Source organism: Macaca fascicularis, chromosome 6 (assembly GCF_037993035.2).
Source record: "Macaca fascicularis isolate 582-1 chromosome 6, T2T-MFA8v1.1".
Lineage (NCBI taxonomy): Eukaryota > Metazoa > Chordata > Mammalia > Primates > Cercopithecidae > Macaca > Macaca fascicularis.
Genome location: NC_088380.1, coordinates 68,081,061 through 68,103,047, shown reverse-complemented (window position 1 = coordinate 68,103,047; position 21,987 = coordinate 68,081,061). Strand labels below are relative to the sequence as shown.

The following is a 21,987-nucleotide window of genomic DNA, read 5'->3' as shown; positions in this document are numbered from 1 at the left end:
ACCAAAGGGAGCACACAGATCTTCTTAAAACTGAAGGTGTTTATGCCTGAGATGAAACTGAATTCTATTTGGGCAATAAATGTGCTTACGTATACAAAGCAGAGAACACAGTGACTCCTGGCAGCAAACCAAACAAAACCAGAGTATTCTAGAGAAAGGTAACTTGGGCCCAAGGAAACACTGGCATGGTTTTTGCCAAATTCCAAAGCGATCCTTCTGCTTTGGACATAGATGCTGTAACCCCTTAAGGATTTAAACTAATGAAAAGTAAATAAAGTGGACTTGTGCTCTTAGAAAAAAAAAATTAGCAAACAATTTGAAAATTATTTTGCTCAATGTAGGAGATAAATTTTAATGAGGGGCAGTATATCTCAATATAGACCTCTTATCAGTTGCAGGAAAAAAAAAACATAGTAACTATACACAATGGAGAAATCAGATAACACCCTGATCAGCATTAACATCATCAGTGAGAGACAGATGAGAGCCATGTGACTTTGCCTGTGATAGTCCAAGAGGGACACATCATTTATGCAATATTCTAATGGAAGATGCATACATAAATCGAACCATAAGAAAATATCAAATCACAAATGAGGAACATTCTATTCTGTTGGGGGAGTTGCGGAGAGGATGGATGGAAGACAAAAACAGAGAGGCAATTGGAAAGATGGAGAGAGATTATAATGAGTGGATTATTTAAAAATTTTATAAGAGAAAAATAAAAGACTGAGGAAATTACATGACAGAGTAAAAGAGACTACAAAAACACAAGAGCTAAAGCAATAATTGGTCCTAGACTGTAAGTACTGAGAAGTAAAAGACAATGACAAATGCAACTTATACAGAAATGGTTCAGAATATAAAACACCTATCTAGTTATCTGACAGAAAATGTGTATCACACAACAAATTGGGACAAAAGTTAACAATAGGTGATTCTGGGTAAAGGTCATATGGGTGTTCTTTACTGTTCTTGCAGTGTTTTTCTAAGTTTGAAATAATATCCAAATGAAAATATCATGACATTAGCTATGATATTCATGTAAAATTTGTCCATGCACATTACTGCCAAGATATGTCATCATTTCTAAGTTTCTAATGTATGCTTTATAATAAAAACAGAAACAAATATTGTGCTCCTATAACATGGCAAAACTATGAATATCTCTATTTGCTCAATTGTCAACAAGAAAAGTAAGAAATTTTTAACTGCAAATCTATGAAAATAAAAAATAAACTTTATGTACTTTATGCATGAGAAGCATAAAATTTCAACTATGCCTGTGACTACAGGGGTTTAAAAGCAAACTGATGCTTCCTAAGGATGTACTGTCACTGGGACACTTTCAAGGAACATTATTAATCATCCCCTCAGCATGACTTTAGAAGAACATTTTTAACTTCTTGATATCTGTTCTGTTACCCAGTCATTTTGAGAAGCAATATTCTATTTCTATGGACAATGTTAGGTACCATTCTCATTGCCACTATATGATGATCAATTTGTTTGTTGTATATTGGCATAGTTTTACACTGCAAAGCACAGAAAGCAGAACTATTAAACAGAAGGGCTGTTCCAAGCTAGCAGAGATGGATTAGAATTCAAAATATCTCCCCTTTTCCCTGGCTCCACCTGAAACCTTTGGAACACTAATCTCTCCTCTGACCTTATCTACCACCTTCTCGGTTTTGCTGAGAGACTAATCTCAGCAGATTATACTTCAGATCTGAGCTATATTAGAATTTCTCTTTTCTGCAAATTCCTTCCATTTTGATGGTTCTTATTTTATATTTATATTACAATTTCTAGTTTATCATAATACCTAAAATCCCTATAGTTTTAAACACACACACACACACACACACACACACACACACACACACACACCCCAGAAGAAGAGAGGAGGGAGTAATTAGCCTAACAGATTATTTAATAAGGCCATGAGAGAGCTAAGTCTCTTCCAATAACTATATAATAACCTTTGTGAAATTATTTTCTTGCCTCAACAGACAATATTATAAAATGGATGAAGTTACATGAATGAAGACTGTATTGAATATAGAAACTAGCATATGGAGTTAAAAGCACAGATTTGGGAGTCACAGTTTGTATTCTGAGGATAATACTTACATGACAAACAGCTAGAAGTCCTACAATAAAATGGGCTGCCTTAAGGAGCAGGGACTTTTTATTAGCCAAGTATCCAAACAGAAGCTGAATGAACATCCCCATCAGAGATGCTGTAGAAGGAAAGTTTATTACCAGATAAAGATTAACCTAAATAACCCCTAAGGGAACTCTCAATGTTAAGCCACCAGTGCTGAAGACCACCCAATACGGCTGTGAGATATATATATAACTATTGCAGGGCCATCAAGGCTCCACACAATACTATCTATGTCAGGCATGAGACTAGTCAAACTGACAACCGTGTGAAAAATAATTCCAGAATCACGCCTCTTTTGGTAATTGGAAATTGGTTAACTGCTTCTTGGCATCCAAACTGCTAACCTTTTCACAGCTGGCCTTTCAAGCATCTTATAGCTTGGATTTGACAGACCCTCTACCATTTAATCTCCATTATTTTGACCTGCTAAAGAAGCATCAGCAGCTCTTTCTCACTCCAATAACCAATGCTCATAATTCATTGATCTGCTCAAAGATCAAACATATTTCTACTATGTAGTATAATACAGCTACTCAGTAATTCAGAAAAATTCCCTATAGAAAATCTAACTCACAACTTTAAAAAGGAGTACACAGAAAGGTTAATGAAGCAGAGAAATTAAGATAAACAGAATATAGGATTAACTCCTTTTGCTACTGCTGGATCAGATCTATTTATTGATAGAGTGCTTCTATGACCCAGAGTGTGTTCTCAACATTTTTCAAGTATTATCTCTTTTTAATTCTCACAGGAGCCCTATAAGGTAGGGTACTCTGATTACCCTCATACAATGGATAAAAAAAATGAGACATAGAGAAATTAAGAGTAAAGCTTTAAAGTAGCCAGGCGTGGTGGCAGGCACCTGTAGTCCCAGCTACTCGGAAGGCTGAGGCAGGAGAATGGCGTGAACCCGCGAGGCAGAGCTTGTAATGAGCCAAGACCGTGCCACTGCACTCTAGCCTGGGTGACAGTGCGAGACTCAGTCTCAATAAATAAATAAATAAATAAATAAATAAATAAATAAATAATAGTAAAGCTTTATACCCCCAGAAGATCCTACCACATTTCCATATATAAAATTTTGTTCTTATGTAATGTACGATAGGGGTTTTTCTTAACAAATGGAACTTGAGAAAATGAAACTTAAAAAATGAACAATGTGCAGTGATCAAACTTCATAACTATGAAAGAACGTGAAAGGCCTGACACAGTGGCTCACACCTGCAATCCCAGCATATTAGGAGGCCCAGGCAGGCAGACTGCTTGAGTGCAGGCGTTCAAGACCAGCCTGAGCAACATGGCAAAACCCCATCTCTACTAAAAACACAAAAAACTAGCCGGTGTGGTAGTGCAATCCTGTAGTCCCAGCTACTTGGGAGGCTGAGGTGGGAGAATCACTTAAGCTCAGGAGGTCAAGGCTGAAGTGAGCCGAGATCATGCCATTGCACTCCAGCCTGGGCAACCAGAGTAAGACCCTGCCTCAAAGCCTAAAAAAAATAAACAAATAAACAAAAATATATATATATATAATTACTGTGTACTATAAAATCAAGATATTATAGTTTAAAGATACTGTGTCCTGTGAATAAGCTAGAATTTTAGAGTTCTAAACACCAAATAATACTTCCAATGTATTTTCTATGTCATCTCTTCCGGATAAGTATCTATAACGCAGTGGAGAATCTCAATACATAGTTTCTTAATAAATGCACTGGATTTCTAGATAGAGGACAGAAAGAATGATTTGTTGTCCCTTTTATGAACAACTTAAATAAAAACGAGATATGTGGTTTTAAGTGGTTGGAAGAAGTACCTTACTTTAATAATGAAATATCTAGGAATATGATCTCATTTTCTAATCAGTCTAACAAAAATGACTCAGAAATAGTAAAACCAGATTGTGGAATAGGAAAATTAGACAAAACAGTACTTGAGTACTCAATAGCCTGAGGTACTCAATACCTCAAACAGTACTTGAGGTACTCAACAGTCTGGCAGAGTAGACATTAAGAGTAAGATAGACTGGATTTGAATTTCAGTTTGGTGCTTGACTTTGGGTGGGTAATTAGCCTTTATTAGTCTTGATTACACATTTAAAAGGTTTAATAAGGCTGGGCACGGTGGCTTATATCTATAATCCCAGCACTTTGGGAGGCTGAGGTGGGTGGATCACCTGAGGTCAGGAGTTGAAGACCAGCCTGGCCAACATGGTGAAACCCTATCTCTACTAAAAATACAAAAATGAGCTGGGAGTGGTGGTGTGCGCCTGTGAGCCCAGCTACTGGGGAGACCGGGGCAGGAGAATAACTTGAACCTGGGAGGTGGAGGTTGCACTGAGCTGAGATTGTGCCACTGTACGCCCGCCCGCCTGGGCGACAGAGCGAGACTGTATCAAAAAAAAAAATTTTTTTTTAAATAAATAAATAAAAAAGGCCGGGCACGGTGGCTCACGCCTGTAATTCCAGCACTTTGGAGGCTGAGGCGGGTGGAACACAAGGTCAGGAGATCGAGACCATACTGGCTAACATGGTGAAACCCCATCTCTACTAAAAATACAAAAAATTAGCTGGGCGTGGTGGCACATGCCTGTAGTCCCAGCTACTCGGGAGGCTGAGGCAGAAGAATGATGTGAACCCGGGAGGCCGAGCTTGCAGTGAGCCAAGATTACGCCACTGCACTCCAGCCTGGGTGACAGAGCAAGACTCCATCTAAAAAACAAAAAAAAGTTTAATAATGTCCATACCCATAGGGCTATTGGAAGGATCAACTGAAATGTGTGTAAAAAATGTATTGTATAAAGGCTATCATAAATGATGTGTTCTATTAGTTATTATTTACTTCTTGTTATCAGTTTCTTCACACATAAACTAGATGAACATGGGAAAGTTTCAAAAGAAAGAAATCTACCTACTGGATAAACTAGTACCATCACACAGTTGGTCAAATTAACAGTAGACACAATGATTTACTGAGTGGTCATATTCATTAAGCATTTTAGTAGGCATTATATACACATTCTCCAATTTATCATAATAAGCCCTAGGCGCTAGCTGTTATCACTGCTTCCATTTGAAATATGAGAAAACTGAAAATGATAGAAAACTGGTCCAACGTCACACAAACAGTATGCACAACAGGCATCTGAAGTTAATCTAGCTTCCCTTCCCATTATAATGCATATTTTTCTCTCTGGTACTCTGGATAGAATAAAAACAGAAGCTCAAGGAAAAGAATCTGCAAATAAAATAAAACAAAATAAAAAAGATGTTCCTCAGGCTACGAAGGAACCACTTGTGACGTACACATGCATCATCTACATGGGTAAAACTAGAAAGCACATGAGACTCATCATTTTACTCCTCTGAATACTTTTTCTAGTGTTATCCTTGTTGGAGCTAGTTATTCTGTGTACAATTATTTTTCTGTATCATGTCAACTACTTTGAGCTCTGGACCCAATACCTCACTCTCACTGCGAAACATCTCTTATTCTCATTGTAAAGCAGTTTGAGGTCCTGAAACATCAAAATAATCCCATTTGATAACAGTTTAGTTTTTCTCTGGTGGTATGTTTAGAAGAAGCTTCTCATAGAATGGTCAGTGATTAGCTAACGGCACCCAGTGTCTGTCTATAATATGACTGTTACATATGAAAACAGTTTGCCAGAAGCCTTTATCTAATTTGCAAACAGGTCACGGTTCCCAGATATGAGGAAAGCATTGAGAACGCAGTCCCAAATTCACAAGCACTCAGAAACTTTCCTAAGTAGTCAGGACAGGAGATAGAAGACACAAATCGTTGTTCTAAGATACCAGAGTGCAATGAACAATCATCTATCCTAAAGGTGAAGTACAATGGGTCCTCAGTGCACAGTATGGTGACTTACCACATAATAGCATCTTTAAAACATTGCTATTGTATTAGTGTCATAAGGTTGATATCAGAAGAGGAACAGGTGACTTTTAGTTCTAATGTATGTTTCAAGGGTAAAGTAAATTTGTATTAAAAATGAAAACCAAAATAGACTATTTCCATTCATATCCTAATGTAGGAAGATAGAAACACCTCAAAATACTTCAAAAAGTGTGGCACTTTTTTGGGGGGAGTGGAGAGGGGAATATCTGGTTTTCAAAGAACTTTCAGAAGCTAAAAAAAAAAGTTTTATGAATGATTATACCCTTCAATGAAAAATCAGCAAGCCAAGGAATTAATCATTTACTTTCTTTTTCAATGAAATTGCTTTGTAGACAGATGAAAGGAGTGAGCATCCAATTGTAGTATCAACTGTTCTGACACCTGTCTACATCCTCCAGCTTCTGCTAGATTAAAGCTAACAAAATCCAGCTTATAATTATTAGCCAATTCAAACATAGATATCTTACTTAAATTATGCTGGAAAACCAGTCCCCAAACTCACAAGAGCCAAAAGATACATATGCATAGCTTATACAAAAAATAAAAACATTAAAAGCTGCATCAAAGGGTTTTTTTTTTCCTAGTTGAACTGAAATAATCAGAACCAATAATTACTACAAATTGCATTAGATTATATACAAAGAAGGAAAACATACATAATGTAAAGATTCTTTTGATCTTCAAAGGATCAGCCCCTTTGTAAACCATATATTCAAAGAGTGGTAAGGGAGCAGAATTTAACATCTGAGGTCCTGAAACTTATATAAGTAATTTTATTCATGTCTCTATTTTCCTTGCATAACAAGCAAGAAAGGGAATTAGTCATCATTCAATACACTCCATGAAGACTGTTTCTTTTACGACCAACCCTGGCAAAATAAAAATTGTAAAGAACCCTTCCCTTGTTACTTCACTGCCCCTTTCCACAAATTACTGTATAATCAGATAATAGAAACTAAGTTAGAAATCAGCTCCGGTTGTATTTTGAGTAAAAACATCAACAATAAGAGCAAGTACTCAGAGAAGAGGCAGAGCAATATGGCAAAACAGAACCCTCCAATGACCAATTCCTTGCATTCCTCCACTGGAACACCGATTTGCAGAATAATCTGCAGAACTATCCAAATGAGAAAATACCTTCACAAGAGCTAAAGAAACCAGGTGAGAGATCATAGTACCTGGTTTTAGCATAAAACAAGAAAGGGCAAATTGAAAGGGGAAGAAAGAACAGTCTTTCACTGCCTACACCACTCCTACCACAACTCCAGGCAGTACACGGCAGAGAGAGAAGCTGTGTGCTTGGGTGAGACAAGGAAGTATGCCGACAGCTTCGCCTTGAAAGCTACTACCAGAACCCCTCTCCCCTCCCCACTACCCACAATAAATCACAGTACTGGGTCCAACTCCAAACAGTACAGCACAAAGAGAAACTCCTCGCAAACGAGGGGAGAGAAAAGTAAACAAAGACCTTTGCCTGGGAACCCCAGGAATTCTCAAGTCCCTCAGGCTGGTGAACTGCACACCTGGCCTTAGGGCATTCTCTAGTGCTGAAATGGCTGCAGTGTCCACAGGCTTAGGGAAGTGAACAGTCAGTCCCTTTTGAATTCCTGAAGACCCTCTGAAGAAGGACAGGTACAAACAAGGCGAGGCTGTGAAGATGGAAAAATACCTAATTCTTTAAGGCTCAGATACTGACATACCTCTACAAGTCATCAAGAACATTCAGCTAAATATGACCTCATTTCATATTTATCAGACTATCTATCCTGAAAAGATGAAAGATCCATCCTGAAAAGATGGAGATGTGCAATCCTTCAAAGAATTCAAAAGGAAGCTCAACAAATTTCAAGAAAACACAGAAAATCAGTTCAGAAACTTACCAAAAAATTTCACAAATATATTGATTTTTTTTTTTTTTTTTGGGAGACAGAGTCTCACCCTGTCGCTCAGGTTGAAGTGCAGTAGCACGATCTTGGATCACTGCAACCTCTGCCTCCTGGGTTCAAGTGAGTCTCCTGCCTCAGCCTCCCAAGTAGCTGGGATTACACATGTGCAACACCACACCCTGCTAATTTTTTGCATTTTTATTTTTTAAAAAATCAAACGGAAATACTGGGGGTGAAAAAACAACGGACAAACTGAAAAATACATTAGAAGATCTCAACAGCAAAACTGATCAAGCAGAAGAAAAAAATCAGTAAGGTAGAAGACAGAATATTTGAAAATACAGTCAGCCTGGGTGTGGTGGCTCACATCTGTAATCCCAGCACTTTGGGAGGCTGAGGTGGGTAGATAGCTTGAGCTCACGGGTCTGACCAGACTGGGCAACATGGCAAAACCCCATCTCTACAAAAAATACAAAAATTAGCCAGGTGTGGTGGTATGCACCTGTACTCCCAGCTAACTGGGAGACTGAGGAAGGAGGATCGCTTGACCCCAGGAGGTTGAGGGTGCAGTGAGCCATGATCGTGCCACTGCACTTCAGCCTGGGCAACAGAGTAAGACCCTGTCTCAATCAATCAATCAGTCAGTCAAAAGAGAAAAAGAAAGAAAACGCAATCAAAGGAGGAGAAAAACTGAAAAGAAATGAATAAGGCTTATGAGATCTATAGGACAGCATCAAAAGACCAAATGTAGCCAGGTGCAGTAGCTAACACCTATAATCCCAGCACTTTGGGAGGCTGAGGTGGGTGGATCACCTTAGGTCAGGAGTTCAAGACCAGCCTGACCAACATGGCAAAACCCCATCTCTACTAAAAATACAAAATTAGCTGGGTGTGGTGGTACATCACTGTAATCCTAGCTACCCGGGAGGCTGAGGCAGAATAATTGCTCGAACCCAGGTGGCAGAGGTTGCAGTGGGCTGAGATCGTGCCATTGCACTGCAGCCTGGGCAACAAGAGTGAAACTCCACCTTTAAAAAAAAAAAAAAAAAAAAAAAGCAAATGTAAGAGTCACTGACCTTCAAGAGGGAGAGAGCAAGGGGCAGAAATAGTAAAAAAAATAATAGTAATACAAAATTTTCTAAATCCAGAGGAAGATATAAATATTCAGGGACAAGAGGTTCAAAGACCACCAAGGAGATTCAACCCACATAAGATGATTCCAAGACATATATATAATAATCTAATTCTCAAAGGTCACAAAGAGTGGATTCTAAAAGCAGCAATAAAACCAGTAACGGCCGGGCGTGGTGGCTCAAGCCTGTAATCCCAGCACTTTGGGAGGCCGAGACGGGCGGATCACGAGGTCAGGAGATCGAGACCATCCTGGCTAACACGGTGAAACCCCGTCTCTACTAAAAAATACAAAAAACTAGCCGGGCGAGGTGGCGGGCGCCTGTAGTCCCAGCTACTCGGGAGTCTGGGGCAGGAGAATGGCCTAAACCCGGGAGGCGGAGCTTGCAGTGAGCTGAGATCCGGCCACTGCACCCCAGCCTGGGTGACAGAGCGAAATTCTGTCTCAAAAAAAAAAAAAAAAAAAAAAACAAAACCAGTAACATATAAGGGGGCTCCAACACATCTGGCAGCAGACCTTTCAGTGAAAATCTTCTAGGTCAGGAAGGATGACATATTCAAAGTACTGAAGGAAAGAAAGGGGCAACCAAGAATACTGTAACCAGCAGAAACATACTCCAAACATGAAGAACAGATAGAGACTTTCTTAGACAGATAAAAGCTGAGGGAATTCATCACCACAGGCCTGTCTTACAAAAACTGCTAACAGTGGTAAAATGTAACAAGAAAACATCTGGATGGATAAAATTCTCTGGTAAAGGTTAACTACACAGCTATGGTGGTCCATGCCTGCAGTCCCAGCTACTCAGGAGGCTGAGTTGGAAGGATCACTCACGCCCAGGAGATCAAGGCCTGCCTGAACAATAGAAGCTAGACCCTGCCACTAAAAAAAAAAAAAAAAAAAAAAAAAAATTCTTTTTAAACTACACAGACAAAAATTCAAAATAATACTCTAATTGTGGCAAGTATATCACTCATATCTTTATGAATTATAAAGACAAAGACAAAACTCTTTTTTTCTTTTTGAGACAAGAGTCTTGCTCTGTCACCCAGGCTGGAGCGCAGGGGTACGATTTTGGCTTACTGTAACCTCTGCCTCCCGGATTCAAGTGATTCTTGCGCCTCAACCTCCGGAGTAGCTGGGATTATAGGCATGCACCAACACACCCAGTTAATTTTCTGAATTGTTTTTCAGTAGAGATGGTGTTTTGCCATGTTGCCCAGGCTGGTCTCGAACTCCTGGCTTTAAGTGATCTGCCTGCCTCAGCCTCCCAAAGTGCTGAGATTACAGGCATGAGCCACTGTGCCTAGCCAAAACAAAACTATTAATAAGAAAAATAACATTTATGCACCCAATAAACATATGAAAAAAAGCTCATCATCACTGATCATTAGAGAAATGCAAATCAGAACCACAATGAGATACCATCTCATGCCAGTCAGAACGGCAATTAAAGTCAAGAAACTATAGATGCTGGAGAGGCTGAGGAGAAATAGGAACGCTTTCACACTGTTGGTGGGAATGTAAATTAGTTCAATGATTGTGGAAGACAGTGTGGCAATTCCTCAAGGATTTAGAACCAGATATACCATTTGACCCAGCAATCCCGTTACTGGGTATATACCAAAAGCAATACAAATCATTCTACTATAAAGACACATGCATATGTTTGTTTCTTGCAGCACTATTTACAATAGCAAAAACACGGGAGCCAACCCAAATGCCCATCAATGACAGACTGGATAAAGAAAATGTGGTACATATACACCATGGAATACTATGCAGCCACAAAAAGGAATGAGATCATGTCTTTGGAGGGACATGGATGAAGCTGGGAGCCATCGTCCTCAGCAATTAACGCAGGAACAGAAAACCAAGCACTGCGTGCTCTCACTCATAAGTGGGAGTTGAACAATGAGAACACATGGACACAAGGAGGGGAACACCACACACGCAGGCCAGTTTGTGGGGGTGGGGGGCAAGGGGAGATTGAGCTTTAGGACAAATAGCTAATGTATGCAGAGCTTAAAACCTAGATGATGGGCTGAAACCTACACGTTCTGTACTTGTATCCAGGAAATTAAAGTAAGAAAAAAGAAAAATCAATAATTTGTTAAGAAATGGCGGCCGTGGATGACGCTGGAAACTAACATTCTTAGCAAACTATCACAAGAACAGAAAATCAAACACCGCATGTTCTCACTCATAGGTGGGAACTGAACAATGAGATCACTTGGACTCGGGAAGGGGAACATCACACACCGGGGCCTATCATGGGGAGGGGGGAGGGGGGAGGGATTGCACTGGGAGTTATACCTGATGTAAATGACGAGTTGATGGGTGCTGACGAGTTGATGGGTGCAGCACACCAACATGGCACAAGTATACATATGTAACAAACCTGCACGTTATGCACATGTACCCTAGAACTTAAAGTATAATAATAATAAAAAATAAATTAAAAAAAAAAAAAAAGAAATGGCGGCCGGGTGCGGTGGCTCAAGCCTGTAATCTCAGCACTTTGGGAGGCTGAGACGGGCGGATCACGAGATCAGGAGATCGAGACCATCCTGGCTAACACGGTGAAACCCCGTCTCTACTAAAAAAATACAAAAAACTAGCCGGGCGAGGTGGCGGGTGCCTGTAGTCCCAGCTACTCGGGAGGCTGAGGCAGGAGAATGGCATGAACCCGGAAGGTGGAGCTTGTAGTGAGCTGAGATCAGGCCACTGCACTCCAGCCTGGGCGACAGAGTGAGACTCCGTCTCAAAAAAAAAAAAAGAAATGGCAATATAAAAAAGATGTAAACTGAGACATCAAAATATCAAAATGTGGGGGAATGATGTGAAGAGTGTTTGGTGTTAGTTTCTTTTCTTCATAATCAAAATTAAAGTTGTCATCAGTTTTATTGTGTTTTCCTTGAGAAAGTCTCACTCTGTTGCCCAGGCTGGAGTGCAGTGGCACATACTGGCTCACTGCAACCTCTGCCTCCCGGGTTCAAGCAATTCTCCTGCCTCAGCCTCCTGAGTAGCTAGAACTACAAGCATGTGACACCACACCTAGCTAATCTTTGTATTTTTAGTAAATATAGGGTTTCACCATGTTGGCCCAGGCTGGTCTCAAAGTCCTGACCTCAAGTGATCTGCCTGCCTCGGCCTCCAAAAGTGCTGGGATTACAGGCACAAGCCCACTGAGCCTGGCCTGATTTTGGTTATTTCTTTAGGTCCATTTTCTTAATACAAAACTTACTATGTATTTCAGATGCAAAAACCTATCTTTCCCATTCAAAACATCTTTTAGAATTAGGTACTGCATTACATGGATGAGAAAAAGAAGAGGATGAAATAAGGACAGTTAATTCCATCTATGTAGACAGTTTGACCTTACATATATAAACTCAATCTTAATCCTTACAACAACCTCATTAGAAAGATACTATTAGTACCCCCATTTTAAGAACAAGGAAACAGACACAGGGAGTTGAGTAACTTGACCATGGTCATTAGCAAGTGACTGGTGGCCCTGGGATTTGAGTGTGGCCCTAAAGTCTGTAGTCTTCACCAAATTTCTAAGCCAAAAGTAGTGGATTAGAGTAAAAGAGTTTAACCATTTCCCAAATGGTCATTCTTTAGGGTCGTGGTTCTAAACTGGGGGCAATTTGTCCCCAGGAATATCTAATGGCAATGTCTGATGATATTTTCAATTGTCGTGACTTGAGTGGGGGAGGAAGGGGAGAGTGCTACTGGCATCTGGTAGGTAGTGGCCACGGATGATGCTAAACATCCTACAATGCACAGGACACCCTCCCACAAAAAATAATCATCTGGACCCAAATGCCATCATAATAAAAGGAGGAAAAAATGACATTTCCCAATTTAGCCTGACTTTTAAAATCATCAAAATCATACTTTAGACATGCCTTATTTTGGGAAAAGGAAATGGTATGCTGCAAAATCTAAAAGAAACACAAGAATAGGAAATTACTATTAGGTAGAAAAAGAAGAAATCATCATTGGGGATGTAAAAGAGGAAAAATCTCCCCAAACTCCAACAACTATGTAGTTAACTAGAAGAAAGGTTACAAATAGGAAACAATAATACTGCTGACTTGAATATCAGCACGTTCCACTAGAGCATGTGACTAAATCTTCCTAAGTCACAAGCCAATTACTATGTGCCAAATTTCTAGTGCAATAAAGGTGTTTTCTTTTTTTTTTTTTTCAGATTGTTACAGGTTGATACAGATTTTCTGTATCAACGTTTCATCACTAGTCTATTAAGGATATTATGAAGTTAAATCATTATTCTTTAAAATTCTAGTACCACATTATTCAAGACTTTCTCAGTACCCTTAAAAATGACGTGAGTTTGCTAGTGCCCATCAGATTTGTATTTCATTTTAAAAACAAAAATTGTATCTGATCTTCCATCACAAGGCACCTCACAACTTTTAAATTTAAAATTCCAGTGTTTAAGAGAAATTCAAGTCTTAATAAAGTCCTATCCCTCAATTTATATAAGTTGACTTAAGTCCCAGTCTAAGTATTAATTTTTCTTACAGATGCCCAACTATAGATTGAGCATCCCTAATCCAAAAATCTGAAATGGCCCAAATCTGAGATTTTTTTGAGTGCCAGAATACTGCTACAAGTGGAAAATTTCATACAAGTACTTTGTTTCATATACAAAATTATTTAAAATACTGTATAAAATTATCTTCAGACTATATGAGGTGTATATGGAATATAAATAAATTTCACATTTAGACTTGAGTTCCATCCCCAAAATATCTTGTTGCATATATGCAAATATTTCAAAATCCCAAAAATCCAAAATCTGAAACATTTTGGATTAAGGATACTCAACCTATATTAAATTTCCACAACTTACATGTGAAAAATAGTTCTGAACAACCACACACTTACATAATATTATATGTTGAAGCAAACAGTATTCTCACTAAAAATGTAAAACAAATTTTTCTGATACAATTAGATATCTTTCTAAACTTAACCTCCACCGTTTCTAGCTTTCTTTCAATAATCTCAGTACTTTATCTTGGAGAAAACTCTAACATGTCTTATTAACTCATTTTTTTTCATTCATTAATGTATCTAACAAACATTTAGAGTGCTGACTACTACCAAAGACTATGTTCTTTAACATTTCAATATTAAAAACTTCAATAATTTTCATGCCACTTTTTTTCCACTGAGAGAAACACTAATGAGTTAAAATGTAGGTAGCTTAAATTTGGCTTATTTATCAAAAATAAGTAACATGCCACACCATTTCATAGCGAGGAAATCTGTTCACCTTGTGCGTGTCCAGCTGGGGAGCAATATCATCTGGTGGTTAAAAGAGGCATTCCTGGTGTGAAGTAGTCCAGATTCAAACTGGCTTATACCATGCCAAATGCTAGATCTCTTACCTTACAAATGTTACTTAACATTTTTAAGTAATTGTTTGCTCTGTGAGAAGGGATAATCATGTCTATACCTCATCAGGCTGTTTTAAGAATTAAATTATCAACATAAAGCACTTAGGAAAGTATATGGCATTTGGTAAGTATTATCTATTGTTATGATGTTGAGACAAAATAATTATATATATCCTTAATACAAATTACCATAGTAGAAGTAAATAATACATAAAGAACAAATAAGGATTTCTAAAACTGGACTTACGTCACTAATTTATCACTAGGATGTATATGCTCTAAAAATTCCCTAAGACAGGGTTCCGCAACCCCTGGACCATGGAGTGGTATCAGTCCATGGTCTGTTAGGAGCCAAGTTGCATAGGAGGAAGTGAGCAGAGGAAAAGCAAGCATTACCGTCGGAGCTCCGCCTCCTGTCTGATTAGTGGCAGCATTAGATTCTCATAGGAGTGGTAACCCTATTGTGAACGGTGCATGTGAGGGATGTAGGATGTAGGTTGCACACTGCTTATGAGAATCTAATGCCTGATGATTTGAGGTGGAATAGCTTCATCCCGAAAACATTCCCTTCCCCTCCCCCAGATCATGGAAAAATTTTCTTCCACAAAACAGGTCCCTGGTGCCAAAAAGGCTGGGGATTGCTGCTGTAAGACATAAAGATCTAATGTAGTACCATTATTCTTTTAACACAACATCAGGCCCTGAGACCTGCTTTTAAGCCTTTAGATTTAAAAGTACAAAAAAATAGGGGCCCAGCATAATGGCTTTGATACAGAAGGGCAGCAAAAAGGGCTGTCATGCCATTAACAAGGTGGTGACCTGAGAATATACCACCAACATTCATAAGTGCATCCATGAAGTGGGTTTCAAGAAATGTGCTGACCATGCACTAAAATTTCAAAAATTTGCTATGAAAAAGAAGGGGACTCCAGGTGTGTACAATGATATGAAACTCAATTAGGCTGACTAAGCCAAAAGTATAAACAATGTCCCATACCGCATCCATGTGCAGTTGTCCAGAAAAATGTAATGAGGAAGATTCACCAATCAAGCTCTATGTTATTTATATACCTGCCATCACTTTAAAAAATCTACACAGTGTGAATGAGAACTAAGTACTGACTGTCAAAGTATTTTTAAAAGTATTTCATGCCAAACTCCGCAAAATAGGAATTGAAACGAAGCAATATATTCTTCTTTAAATGACCAAACCAAAGCATTTTGTATTTGCTTTATGGGAGTGAGAATTTTTAGAAGAAAAAAACAACTTGCAAACTTCCTTATAAATAATCCAAAATAAAAAGAAAACAAAACTAATAATACTCTTCAATTAACATACTTTATAACACACTTTATGAAGTGCTATTGACTTTGAAATGTTAGATATTTAATATGTCTATGTAAAAAGAGGACTGAAGATTAGTCTAATAAAACATAGTTATTATAAAAAATGGAAATTCAGACAAGAATGAAATAAATTTGTAAAATGAATATAACCAAAATAAACTAGAGCACCCACAGTCCCAAGAGTACCTATCTCACTAAGTGCTTTCTGGATCTGGACCAACACTTACCACGTCATCATCAGCTAACAAAATTCACATCCATATAGAAAAAAGTACCACTGCCTAGCAACACACAGCCATACTGATGGCCAAAAATAGTGTTTACATTTTGATGCTTGAAAGAAACAAATTTTAAGAAAACATTTCCTCACCTATTATCAGATGGCAGAAGAGAGAGCAAAGCCAAAGCTGAAAGTTTCCTTCTTTCAGGCTGGGTAATGTTGTCCATTCGATCGACCCACATTTCAATCATATTTCCCAAAAGCTGGTCCATCTGAAACAAGAGGAGGAGGCATCTCAAAATACCTAAAATATGTTTTACTTGTGGGTAAATACTTTTAAAGGCTAAAGCCTCATAAGTCATGGTTAAAATTCAATTATAGTAAACCACAGAACTGGAATACCTGAACTGGGGGTAAGTCATGAGCTGGAAACTGATAATTTGAGCATAACCAGAAACTGACTCTAATTAATCCTGAGAGCTAAGTAGACTTATTCAAAACATGTAAGTAGCCCATGAGTGATATTAGTAATATCATTTAATAAATCACTGCCAATCAGGTACAACGAAAAAATAAACGCATTTTTCAAAATTGTCAACTTGTACTTATAGTTTATTCAACTGGATGATTATTGTTGAATGTTCTCTAATTTGCTAGACTAATTTGCTGCTACTCTCAGAGGAGAGAACAAGTTGCAACCTCAAACTGCAGAGTTTCAAAGGAAAACAAATCAATTATTTCCTAAGACATTTGCGTGCTACACTAAAAATGATGCTAAAACAAATCAACAAAATACAGAACGTGATGGCTAATTTTATGTATAAACTCTGCTGGGCTAAGGTGCTCAGTAGTTTGATCAAACACTAGGCTAGATGTTGCTGTGACAGTATTACATAGATGTGATTAACATTTACAATGAGTTGATGCTAAACAAAGGAGAATGCCCTAGATAATGTGAGTGGGCTTCAACCAATTCATTGAAAATCCTAAGAGCAAAAACAGTATGCCCAGGAAAGAAGAAATTTTGCCTCAAGACTGTAACAGAAATCCTGCCTGAGTTTCCAGCCTGCTATATAAAATTCAGACTTACCAGCCCCACAATTATGTACGTCAATTCTTTAATCTAACTGTGGAGACAAATATGACTCCATCTTGAATGCTAATGCAACATGATGGCTTCTGATTAGCCCTAGTCCTGGGAAGGCCTCCTGATTTCTGCTTTATTTACTGTCCCTAGTGTAAGGACAAAGCAATCTTGACTTTACTACACTCATTATAGGCTATGCTGCACATGGCATTCTTGCATATTCTAGAGCACATACACCAATTCCCTATAAAATATAATAAACCTGAGGGTCTGGAAGTAGCAGTGCGAATATCTACCTATCTTGCTGCCGCCTTCTGCTCTCAGTTCTCCCAGTAAAACATCCTTTGCTGACAAACTGCACTAGTCTACCTTGTTCTCTGCTTTCTAGGGCCCTTCAGCGTTTAAGAGCCATTTTGAATACATGGCCCTTTTGCAAACACACACTCTACTGGTTCTGTCTCTATAGGATCTATGAGGTAAAATGCCATCAAGCGTACTGATCACATAGATTGAAACTACATCAGCCAGGCGTGGTGGCTCACGCCTGTAATCCCAGCACTTTGGGGGGATGAGGTGGGCAGATCATGACGTCAAGAGATCGAGATCATCCTGGCCAACATGGTGAAACCCTGTCTCTACTAAAAATACAAAAATTAGCTGGGCGTGGTGGCATGCACCTGTAGTCCCAGCTACTTGGGAGGCTAAGGCAGGAGAATCTCTTGAACCTGGAAGGCGGAGGTTGCAGTGAGCCGAGATCGCAACACTGCACTCCATCCAGCCTGGGTGACACAATGAGACTCCATCCACCCCCTGCAAAAAAAATTAGGCCAATTAATAATCCTACCATGTCCTCTAAGTGTTCAAGTTAAAGGTAGTCACACATCTCTCACTTTAAACCAAAAGCTAGAAATGATTCAGCTTGGTGAGAAAGACATGTCAAAAGCTGAGATAGGCTGAAAGGCCTCTTGATGCAAACAGGCTGTTAATCCAAAGGAAAAGTTCTTGAAGAAAATTAGAAGTGCTACATCAGTGCACATATAAATGATAAAAAAGCAAAACAGCCTTACGGCTGACATGGAGAAAGTTCCATTAGTCTGCATAGAGGATCAAATCAGTCACAACATTCTCATAAGCCAAAGCCTAATCCAAAACAAGGCTCTAATTCTCTTTAATTCTATGAAGGTTGAATGAGGGGAGAAAGCTGCAGAAAAAAAGTGTGAAGACAGCAGAGGATGGTTCATGAGGTTTAATAAAAGAAGCCAGCTGGGTGCAGTGGCTCACGCCTGAAATCCCAGCACTTTGGGAAGCCAAGGCAGGTGGATCACAAGGTCAGGAGTTCAAGACCAGCCTAGTCAAGATGGTAAAACCCCGTCTCTACTAAAAATACAAAAATTAGCCAGGCGTGGTGGTGGGCGCCTGTAATCCCCGCTACTTGAGAGGCTGAGGCAGAGAATTGCTTGAACCCGGGAGGCGGAGGCTGCAGTGAGCCGAGACCGCGTGACTGCACTCCAGCCTGGGTGACAGAGCCAGACTCCGTCTCAACAACAACAACAACAACAAAAGCCACCTCCATAAGATAAAAGTGGAAGGCGAAGCAACAAGTGTTGATGTGGAAACTGCAGCAAGTTATTCAGATCTTGCTAAGATCTCTGAGGAAAGTGGTTACACTAAACAACAAGTTTTCCATGTAAATGAAACAGCCTTCTACTGGAAGAAGATGCAATCCAGGACTTTCACACCTAGGGAGGAGAAGTCAGGGACTGGGTTCAAAGCATCAACGTGTCCACAGACTGACTTTCTTATTAGGAGATAATGTAGCTGGTGACTTTCAGTTCAAACCAATGTTTATTTACCATTCTAAAAATCTTAAATCCCTTAAGAATTACTCTGTACCTACTCTGCCCGAGCTCTCTAAATGGAACAACAAATCCTAGATGACAGCATATCTGCTTACAGCATGGTTTGCTGCTATTTTAAGCCCACTTTTGAGACCTATGGCTCAAAAAAAAAAAGATTTCTTTCAAAATATTACTGTTCACTGACAATGAACCTGGTCACCCAAGAGCTCTGATGGAGATGTACAGGAGATTAATGTTGTTGTTTGTATGCCTGCTGACACAACACCTATTCTGCAACTCACAGATCAGGAAGTCATTTCAAACTTCAGTCTTACTATTTCAGAAATACATTTCATAACGCTATAGCTACCATAGGGAGTGATTTCTCAGATGGATCTACGCAAAGTCAATTGAAAACCTTCTGGAAAGAATTCACCGTTCCAGGTGCTATTAAGAACATCTGTGACCCATGGGAGGAGGTCAAAACATCAACATTAACAGGAGTTTGGAATAACTTGATTCCAACTCTGATGGATGATTTTGAGGAGTTCAAGACTTTGTTGGAGAAATAATTGCAGATATGGGGGAAATAGTGAAAACTACAGTTAGAAGTGAAACCTCAAGATGTGACTAAAGTTTTACAATTTCATGATAAAGCTTGAACAGATTAGGAGTTGCTTTTCTCTCTCTTTTTTTTTTTTTTTTTTTTTGAGACAGAGTTTCAGTCTTGTTGCCCAGGCTGAAGTGCAATGGCGGGATCTCAGCTCACTGCAACCTCCGCCTCCCGGATTAGAGCAATTCTCCTGCCTGAGCCTCCCAAGTAGCTAGGATTACAGGCATGTGCTACTATGCCTGGCTAATTTTGTATTTTTAGTAGAGACAGGGTTTCACCATATTGGCCAGGCTGGTCTCAAGCTCCGGACCTCAGGTGATCCACCACCTTGGCCTCCCAAAATGCTGGGATTACAGGTGTGAGCTACCACGCCCAGCCATGACGAATTGTTTCTTATGGATGAGCAAAAAACAAAAACAAAGAGTGGTTTCTTAAGATGGAATCTACTCCTGGTGAAGATGCTGTGAACACTGCTAAAATAACAACGAATGATTTTGAATATTACATAAACTTAATAAAGTAGCAGCAGAATCTGGGAGGATTGACTCCAATTGTGACAGAATTTCTACTGAGGACCAAATAGTCCATCGTCATCATTAAAAAAAATGAAGTTTCAGTGATTCTGTTATCACTACCAAAACAACCTACTGTTCTTTATCCTTTGCCTGCAACTTCCTTCCATCCTCTTTTATTTTTCCTTTTCTTGCTCTCTGAGGACCATTTAGTCTTCAGTAGAATTTTTGTCAAAACTGGAGTCAATCCTCTCATTCGTGAAGGGAAGAGTCGATTGATGCAGCAAACTTCATTTGTCTTATTTTAAGAAACTGTGACAGCAGCCCACACCTACAGCAACCACCACCCTGATCAGCCAGCAGTCATCACTATCAAGGCAAGACCATCTACCAGCAAAAACATTCACTGAAGGCTGAGATCACTAGAATTTTCTAGCAATAAATTATTTTTAATTAAGGTACATACACTGTTACTTTAGACATAATACCATTGCACACTATTAATATACTACAGTATAGTGTAATTATAACTATATGCATTGGAAAACCAAAAAATTTGTATGACTTATGTTATGAAGATACTCACTTTATTGTGGTAGTCTGTAACCAAACTCACAATATCAAGTATGCCTATACAAGTTTTCTAAGATGTCAGAAACAAATCTAGAATGTAATAATACTCTCATACTAATAATTTTCTGGTGTTTTTATTAAATATTTTATCCCTTCAAATATTCTATTAAAACTACATAGTAAATGGTATTGAGAAAATGCTGATAGTATTTAAATGCTTTTTGTTCATTTTGACAGTTAAAAAATCAAACACAACTGTCTATTGTCAATTCATTATGGTCCTTTACTTTTTTCCCTGATTGTTGCAAAAATTCTTTACTTTTGCCAGTGGAATTTTAATAGGAAATAACGGACATTCTGATAAAATATAATTTAGACCCTTCAACTCCTAATAATTCTTAAGCATCTTTGCTCCCAAACTTTATATTACTAGCAATAGTAAGCCACTATATTTTTGTTGAAATAGTAAAAGTTTCTTTATTCCAGGAATAAATACCAATTTTAGTTTGCACTGAATTCTATATTTACAGCAGTTATTGAAGACTTTTAAAATTGTTAAATATACCAGAAGATGTCCTAAACTGCAGATTATTGATAGTTTATTATTGATAAAAATTTCTTCACTGTACTCCTGCAGATTCAAAACATGTGTTTACAATATTTAAAAGGAATGCTCAATTTTTATAGTAAAATTTATACCATTAATTGTAACACTTATCAAAGCCACTTTTTACCGTTTGCTAATTTGCAGGATTTATGTCAATATTTTAACAACTGGTATGACCACATTGACACCTATCAGCTGAATATCAGTTCTGGGCTGCAGAATTTATAATTAGTTTAACAGAGATTCAGAACAGATTTCTAAAACCACAGTACGTTGAGCCTTGGTATAAAGTTCTAGGTGACTTACTATAATTCTAGCCCAACAAATGAAAAAACAAACAAAAAAATAGAAGGCAGAGAAGAGAGGGCTAAGAGTTCTTTTCAGCCACAGTTTGAGTATGGACAATGCAGGAAACATACGAACCAGTCAAACCTCATCAGTGTAACATGACAAATATCAAACCAGCTGTCCAATCCAGAAGACCAAATGTCTAATCCAGAATAAGAACACAGCATTCTGGAAAGGAATGTATTCTAGGTACCAGCACAATGAAGTGTGGATATAAAAACAATATAGAATTGGGAAGAAAAAGAGGGACAAATAGGCATTGTAAGATCTGGATTAGCCCACTAGCCTATAGATGGAGGCA

The 21,987-nt window shown here is 38.6% G+C and overlaps 1 protein-coding gene across 17 annotated transcripts in view; it reads right to left on the bottom strand.

The window, feature by feature from the left end:
- Positions 1-21,987, bottom strand: part of IPO11 (importin 11) — a 230,651-nt gene that overhangs the window by 64,322 nt on the left and 144,342 nt on the right. For all 17 annotated transcript variants that reach the window (XR_012413694.1, XR_012413693.1, XR_012413695.1 and 14 more), the window contains one exon: positions 16,259-16,380. Coding sequence is in view for 14 of the 17 variants with exons in the window: in XM_073993507.1 (XP_073849608.1) it covers positions 16,259-16,380 (122 nt within the window). In the remaining 3 variants the exon portion in view is untranslated. The remainder of the gene's footprint in view (positions 1-16,258; positions 16,381-21,987) is intronic.